Source organism: Acanthochromis polyacanthus, chromosome 9 (assembly GCF_021347895.1).
Source record: "Acanthochromis polyacanthus isolate Apoly-LR-REF ecotype Palm Island chromosome 9, KAUST_Apoly_ChrSc, whole genome shotgun sequence".
In the NCBI taxonomy this organism is placed as follows: domain Eukaryota; kingdom Metazoa; phylum Chordata; class Actinopteri; family Pomacentridae; genus Acanthochromis; species Acanthochromis polyacanthus.
This window is the reverse complement of record NC_067121.1, coordinates 21,088,769-21,097,136: the sequence shown is the minus strand read 5'-3', so window position 1 is coordinate 21,097,136 and position 8,368 is coordinate 21,088,769. Positions and strand designations below refer to the sequence as shown.

The 8,368-nt window shown below is 38.0% G+C and overlaps 1 protein-coding gene across 1 annotated transcript; it reads left to right on the top strand.

The window, feature by feature from the left end:
• Nucleotides 1-2,981: 2,981 nt before the first annotated feature.
• Nucleotides 2,982-5,092, top strand: LOC110970770 (aquaporin-1-like). Its single transcript, XM_022221092.2, has 4 exons — nucleotides 2,982-3,344; nucleotides 4,330-4,488; nucleotides 4,673-4,753; nucleotides 4,845-5,092. Exons 1-4 carry the CDS (start codon nucleotides 2,982-2,984, stop codon nucleotides 5,019-5,021), a joined length of 780 nt encoding a protein of 259 aa, XP_022076784.1. The 3' UTR covers nucleotides 5,022-5,092.
• The last annotated feature ends 3,276 nt before the right edge of the window (nucleotides 5,093-8,368 follow it).

The following is an 8,368-nucleotide window of genomic DNA, read 5'->3' as shown; positions in this document are numbered from 1 at the left end:
CAAAATGCCACAGTCTTGTGCAGCCTGGGGCTGCACAATACAACACAACCCAAACACAAGGGCACAAGGAATCACATTCCACAAGTGAGTATGTCCTTTCCATTGAACTTTTCACAGATTTCACTAGATATTGTAGCAGAAACCCATGGTATGATACCAAGACGTTGTCAGTCTGTCACTTCTTGATGTGGCTATATCTTTGGAGAAGTGCACACAGAGATGGCAAATTGGGTTTCAGAAATAAACTCATACTGAACTTAGAAAAGGATACATTGTTTTTGATGAGCACTTAATAAAATCAATATTATATCTCGCTTTTTTTCATGCACGCATGGAACACAAGTAAATTGAAGAATTTAGGCATGGTTCCAACTTTGTGCCAGCTTTGAAAATTCTTTAGTAGTAAAGCACTGAAAATGAGAAAATAGAAAAACCCTCAAAAATTTTATTAACTTAATATTAACCTTCAATGTAATTTCAAGATAATGATTCAAAGATGTTAATCCCATATGGAAGTGCGGCACAAAAAAGGAATAATCAGTAGACTAAATAAATAAAATTTAGAAGTTGCTTATCATGGTGATCAGAGAAACCTGACATCACAACAGGTCAACACAACAAACAGTTGCAGGAAAATGGTCCCTAAAACTTGTCGTGCTGATTGACACCATCTCTTTGGGAGTGTAATCAAAAGACGACCTCGTAAGCTTTCAAATGAGCCATACCATGTCAAAATCTATGCATTACAAGGTAAGTTATGAGTGGAAAACTGTGTCTGTGTAATGGTCTCGCATATACCAGACGCTGGTTGTTTACAACTTCACTCCCGCTCCAAGATGGCGGTGCACTGACGCATTGCCAGCCTATGCTGGACAGTGGCGCGAGGCATGTAGTATATCTATGGGCTGGAGTCTATCCCAGCTGACTTAAGGTGAAGGCAGGAGACACCCTGGACAGGTCACCAGTGTATCACAGAACTGCATATAGAGACAAACAAGAACACATATTCACACCTACAGAAAATTTAGAATTACCAATTAACCTTGGCATGTTTTTGGAGAACCCAGAGAACACCCATGCATGCGCAGGGAGAACATGCAAACTCCATGCAGAAAGATCCCAGGGTGGGATGCGAACCAGGAATCTTCTAGCTGCAAATCAACAGTGCAAACCACTGATCCAAAGTGCAGCCCGAGCTCTAATATCCTCAAACAATTTAGGATAATCATTTGCACAAATGTTACTTCAGAGGCATGAGAATGAAATGGAGCTTTTGAATCCCTTGATGCTGCAGATTTGTCACATTATTATTCGTTCATTTGCGATCATAAGTAACATAGCAGTTGTTTAATGCATCCTAATTCCTAACTGTCATGTTTTGACATTGTTGAGGGTGTTGCCATAAAGAAATCCTTTGTCCACTGATTTTTGTAGCTGATCTGAAAATGCTTTAACTCAAGAACAGTTATCCAACTCATATAGAATATCTTATTATGCGAATGTAGAATGACACAGAAGTTGGAATTTAGGCTTTGATAATGCCACTCCCCATAAGAAAACCTCCAACTCCCAGTTTTAATTAATGCAGTACCAGAAAGGAGCATTGTCTTTAATATGTGTCTGACCAAAGAAAAAGGAAAAAGCAATCTTTAAATTAATTAAAAATGGTTGTCAGTTTGCTGTTCTATAGTAAATAGTTGGCAGACTCGAAACTCACAGGGTTAGTAAGCATAACATTTTTCCCACCTGCCAGTCTCATTTCTCTCTTTTTTATTGTGTTTACTTTATTATGTTCCTTAAATCCAGCTCCTGCAAAAGAAGGATGTGAATGTTACAGTCAAAACTGCACCATTTTTGTTGTGTGATTTCAACAGTGTGAGAACTATCTCAAACAAACGTGCGACAGATGCTTGGACAGTTATTTAGTTTGTCAACAGGGAGCAATCAAAAACAGATTTCCCAAAAGCAACTAAAACATGCGGTCAAATTCTGCAAGAAAAACTCAATTTCTTTGTTAAAGAAAAATAATGGTGATGCTTTAGAAGGTTTCTCATTCTCTCTTCTTAAAAGGAAGACAAGGAGCAGTGTGACCTTTTCACCTGCCAGTTCTTTCATACAGAAAAGCAGAACGGGAGGCTGGTTTCCTTTCCATGATTTCAAAAGGTCCCATTTCCTTCAGACTGGCAAATGACTGATGTTAAGTTCAATGCAGGCAGCCCTGCATGACACATGCTCAGAATAGAACAAATGGAGTGAAAGATAGGAAGAACCATTTACAAAGACTTTGGCAAAAAAAAAAAAAAAGGTGTGTCCTTCAAACATTAGATGGATGTCTCAGACACATCTAAGGTCTGTTGCATGAAATGAAGCCAAATTATTGCATTCTATCATGTTGAGATGTTTTATTTTAAACAATAATTATTTAAAAGCCAGTCTATTTTCTATTTTATGTCCCAGTAAAGAATGAAAATGCAAATTTTCAGTTGACTGAACTGTCGATTACAATTCAACTGCAAGCTGTTGACTGCTGCATTAAAGTACTAAAGTCTTGCTCTTTTCCATATAATAACAAAAAAAGAAAAAACAACTAATTTGGCTAATGTTGATTTAAACATGTTTTTTCATCTCTTTCCAATCCATTCAGTTAACACTCCATTACAAACAAAGTAACAGCTATTTGTGGTCTTAAATGAGCTGTGAATAACAGTAAAAGCAGCTTCAGATAAAATGGAAAAGAACTGAACAAAGCAGGAGACGTGGAGGTCAGTCTCATTGGCTGAAATGCAGATCACTCAGCTGTTTCTAATCAGGCCTGAATTTTTCAAAAGCCACACACCTGATGAAGTTTAGAGAATGTCACCATAACGTCTTTAATCGGGCTGCTAGTGGAACCATATATCTGCTCCACAATCCATCATTGTGCAGTCAAGGGCAACCAGAATTCTGTGCACCTGCGTGAATCTGACATTGTCTGAGCAGCCATGTCAGAAATTCGGATGTGGGCATTTTGGAGAGCAGTTCTGGCTGAATTTCTGGGAATGATCATTTTCATTTTCATTGGCCTCAGCGCTGCAATAGGCGACCAAAATGATTCTTACGCCAACCAGGAAGTCAAAGTGGCCTTTGCCTTTGGCCTGGCTATTGCCACGTTAGCCTACTGTATTGGCCACATTAGCGGTGCTCACCTGAATCCTGCCATCAGCATTGGCTTCGTGACTTGCTGCCGCATGAGCCTTCTTAGGGCCTTCTTCTATGTGATCGCTCAGATGCTGGGAGCAGTGGCTGGCAGTGCCATTGTATATGGTCTAAGGCCACAAACCACAGAGTCATTGGGCGTTAACAAGGTGAGGTGGAATCCGCACATTTCCAATTTTCTGCTTCATATTTACACCAAAAAATCTCAAAATCTTACCAAGCCTATTTCTTATTTTTAGTGAAAATGTCTCATCCCACTTGATTTAAGATAAATTTGCTTAACAAGTGACATTTCAGCAAGATGGAGGGACTTGTTTTAAGACCATGCATCTTAAATAGCTTAAGTCAAACAATCTTGAAATTATCTTGTTTTGGGTGTTATTTTACAAGAAAACTCAATAAGCTTAATACAGCTCAAATTAGGAGGTTACATGAAAGCAAAGATCTGTTTTTGAGGGGAAAAACTTTTTTTTTTTTTTTCCCCCCAAGCATGTCTGGCTTATTCTAAGACACCTAAACTTGACAATCCTAGTAAAATATGGCTTAAAATAAATTTTCCCACCTATTAAGATCTCAATATTCTAAATATATCTTATTTCAAGAAATCTTACCAAGCCATTTTCACTTGTGCTATTGGCAGATTTTTTTCCCCACTGAGTTTAAGGTAAAAGTTCCTCAATGAATTCTTTTTCTTATTTTGAGGGAGCATTTTTTCCAGCGTAGTGTTGAGTGGCATTTGAAGAATTGCTTTCGGACTTAATTTCTTGCAAAAGTTGCGTCTTCTAATCTCTAGGACTTGCACATTTGCTAAGAGCTAGTGATTAGTTGTTTAATTTAAATGTCAAATTTTAATTGTGGTTTGAGGCTGCTGTGCAATAAAAAGGCCCACTGTCATCAGGGAGTGTACAGCATGAACGCTTGTGGTAATTTAAGCAGTGAATCGGTCACACTACTAGATACAAATACAGCAGGCTGTTTCAAGCAACTTAAAGAAAAAGTAATGATAAAAGCTTTGCACCAGCCACTTTTTTTTTTTTTGTTTTTTTTAATATTCCTTCTGCTGCAGAAAAGTTGCAAAAGTGCAGGAGAGAAGAATCAATTTTTTTTTTTTTTTTTTTTTTTCATTTGTTGCAGCTGAAAGAAATCAGTCCACGTCAAGGATTTGGCACAGAATTCATGCTCACCCTTCAGCTGGTCCTGTGTGTGCTGGCAATCACTGACAAAAGACGTGATATTGGAGGGTCTGCACCTCTGGCAATCGGATTCTCTGTAGTTGTGGGACACCTTGCTGGGGTGAGTCAATCAAAGCATTCCTTTATCTCCCCAGTTATTAATTTGGCACATTGTTTTTCCGTGTTGCTGTGGCCTGATACAATGGATTGGCTTAGGATGAACTGGCTGTAAATCATTTGTCCATGTAATCAGCTGACGTTCAGCCAGGGAGGCAAGTGGTGTTTTCCTCTGATATGGTTTACAGATCAGCTACACAGGATGCGGCATCAACCCTGCACGATCCTTTGGGCCTGCAATTATACTGGATTCTTTTGATGATCACTGGGTATGTACTGTGGAGCTAGATGAGATGTATTGTAAGCGTCAGACTCGTGAGTCACTCCCATTGAAACAGCTTGTCCTGTTTGGCTTTTCAGGTGTACTGGGCTGGACCGATCAGCGGCGGTTTGGTGGCAGCGCTTCTGTATAATTTTCTGCTAGCACCCAGAGATGATCTCTTCAGTGGAAAAACCAGAGCCTTGTTCTGCTGTGGCTCAGTACCGGAAAGTGACTCTAGTGAGCCCCTTCTGGATGATGCTAAAGATGCAGCCTGATCAAAGGAGACAGTTCAAGTGGAAAGCACTGCAATATAACCTGCTATCAAATAAACTACTTTTTCAACATATGAAGCCTCTTCTGCTTGATAATGCTGAGACCTTCTCCCATTTCATTTTTTTTTTTTTCCTCCTCTGCATGCAAACCTCTTCACTATAAATGGTACATTTATTTACCACATGCATGTTGGTTCACTACACCAGACAAATGAAGCTAAATGTGTTAAAGGGTTGTAGCAGCAGAATTTGCTGGAATGTTCATATTCATTGATAAATCTGCTGTCATTGAGGAATAAATGAGCATGGGATTGTTCAAGAGCAGAGGGTCTTGCTGGCATCTGAACAGGCTAATGCTGCAATGTCAAAGTTCTGGGGCATGTTGGCAAAATCCACCTGAACCCTGACATCCTTTCAAGCCTCCTGATCAGCTGCCAGTGACGCACTTAAAGGTGTGTACTGCATATGGGCTCAGATGTTCCTAGAATTTGCAGCCAATACAAACAGATCTGAGCTCAGTCTTTTGGGACCACCCTTGTCTGACTTTTACTAATAGAAATGACAGTAGTGGGTTTTCATGTGCATTCAGTCTGATTATTAAAATCTTGCATTCACCTGTATTAATTGTTGTGTTGCAGCAAAAAAGTAAATGTAGAACAGTTTAATTGAGTTCCTTGCCAACTGCTCAGCTGGCTGTGTGTGATAGCAGTGATTGGCTTTGCACTGTTGGCTACAGGACTGTGTGGGACTTTGGAACCTTGCAGCTGTCACTAAATCACAGTGCAGTTCTGCTCAATCCGTGTTCAAATTTGTAAATGTTTTTGCCAACAGCAGACAAACTGTAACTGATCCTAATACCTGCCATATCAGGGTGCTTTAATTATTGTATAAGGCGTTGCACATTTTCTACATATACAAAAGAGGACATTAACTGTCATTTCTTTGCCTCCACAGATTAAATATTACGTTAAATCTACACTACTGTTCAAAAGTTTGGGGTCACTGACAATTTTGTTTTCCATGAAAACTCACACTTTTATTCATGTGCTAACATAATTGCACAAGGGTTTTCTAATCATCAGTTAGCCTTTCAACACCATTAGCTAACACAATGTAGCATTAGAACACAGGAGTGATGGTTGCTATAGTGATGGTAAATGGTTCTCTGTAACTCTGTGTAGATAATGTTAAATATCTGCCGTTTCCAGCTAGAATTGTCATTTACCACAATGACTAGACTATGATTAATTTCTTATCTTCATTGAAAATTTTTTTTTTCTTTCAATAATAATGTCATTTCTAAGTGACTCCAAACTTTTGAATGATGATGCATGTGTTTTTGCCTCTGTGTCCAAACTTTAGGGATATCCTGCAGAGTAAAGGCATTTGATTGTGTTTTAATAACTGAAAATATCAATTTGTTGAAGCTTGCATGAACAATGTTTTTGTGTCTTGATCATTTTTTGGTGTCTTGATCATTTTCGAGTTCATCTGCATTGTTGTAAAGCAGATATCCTGTTCACTCAGTGGTGGTGAGGGTCTCCTGTTTCTCTTTGCCAACACGGTTTCCCTGCCATGATTCAAGACTCTTCCTCCCTCTGCTCCATGACATCATTCATTTCATCCGTGGTACGTGTCTGGCTGGAGTGCCAGCAGTTCAGGAAAGGAGTGCAGCAAATCACCAGTGCAAAGGCAGCTAGACAAGTGTTCCACCGAGTTGAAAACAAACCAGCAACATGTGTCAATTTAATAAAAGGCTGGTAGTCGCTATTTTTCTGCAAGTGTTTGCCTGACAACAAAACACAAACTGCAGACGTCACAGGTCGGTGCTTTGATTGCTGGAAGATAAACTGTTGAGTTAATATACAGGGTGTCCCTAAAATGTGCCACATAGGCAAAAATACATATTTTCAAGTAATGATGTTTTAAGCAACATTTTATTAAATATATAATTTTTTAACATTGAGTTTAATATATGTTCGATAATTAATCAAATACACACAACCAGTCAAAAGTTTGGACACCTTGTCATTCAATAGTTTTTATTTAATCATTTTATACATTGTAGATTAATACTAAATATACCAAAACTATAAAAGAACACATTTTGAATTCTGTTGTAAACAAAAAACTGTGAATCCTCAGTATTAATCTAGAATGAAGGAAATAATACAGATAAATAAAAAACATTGAATGAGAAGGTGTGTTCAGACTTTTGACTGGTAGTGTATATTTGATATAATAGACATATTTAATCTGTGGAAGCAAAGAAAAGATAGTTAATGAGATTTCCTATGTGTCCAGACTTTAGGGACACCCTGTGGCCACTGAAAACAGATTACATTAAGTAGGTGCTGAAAAACTATTTATTCTGGTCACCAAGAACTCTCATTTTGTTGCAGAGCTGCTAGATTGTTTTGTAACTTTTCATAGATTTATATTTTCAAAATTAATGATGCAAGATCACATGGCACAACTTATACTGTATTGCAATGAATTATTCAATTCCAATAATCAATGTTTGTTAAGTAACTGATACACTCCATCATTTACAGATGACTTTAACTAGATGTGGCATCAATCCTGCTCACTCACACAGCAAAATGGATAATCACTGTGTATTGTCAGGAGACAGTTTAAAGCTTTATGTTCCAAAGCCCTTTTTATTCTGTTTAATTTGTCAAGGACAAATACAGCTGGTCTCTGGTCTCATTTCAGGTTCCAGCTGTGGCAAAATAGCATCTCTGATTTACAACTTCCCTCTCTATTCACAAACATAAAGCTTCAAAACTCACATTAACGTCCTGTCTAATGGGCCAGAGGATGAAAATAATGCAGCTAAAACGACTAGAGAAGACGACAGCAATCCAGGGCCAAGTAAGTGGGTAAAAACAATGAAAAACGTGAAATATTTTTAACTTTCCTGCCTATTTGCACATTGAAAAACACCCCCAAAGTGATTTATTGTACTTTAAAATGATTAGTGGTTGTATTTTCAGTTGCAGTGAGTATTTCAATGATTGTTCTTACTTTTTTGTGTTTTTTTTAGCCAAATAATATCTAAAAATAAAGATGCCTTTATTAAATTAAATTTCTGTGTTTTCATCTGGAGTGGTTTCCCAGAAGTTCAAAATCAGGTCAATATATCCTTGTTTATACTATGCGGTTTCCAGGATAACACAATGTATATTTGGATAGGGGTGACCTTGGCTTTAGTTTCTTTATAATGTATCACAAACTGTGTAAGGTGTTTGGCGTGTTTCCCAAAAATCTCTTTGTTTTGTAGAAGGACAACACAAGGATGTGGATCAGGTAATTGCACATAAAAGCGCGCTGAATTCTTCATAAGA

Bases quoted from the DNA above. Each gene is read 5' to 3' on its own strand.
- LOC110970770 (XM_022221092.2), top strand. From the start codon at position 2,982: ATGTCAGAAATTCGGATGTGGGCATTTTGGAGAGCAGTTCTGGCTGAA. The intron at 4,489-4,672 runs GTGAGTCAATCA...TATGGTTTACAG, and splicing joins TTGTGGGACACCTTGCTGGG to ATCAGCTACACAGGATGCGG. The intron at 4,754-4,844 runs GTATGTACTGTG...TTGGCTTTTCAG, and splicing joins ATTCTTTTGATGATCACTGG to GTGTACTGGGCTGGACCGAT.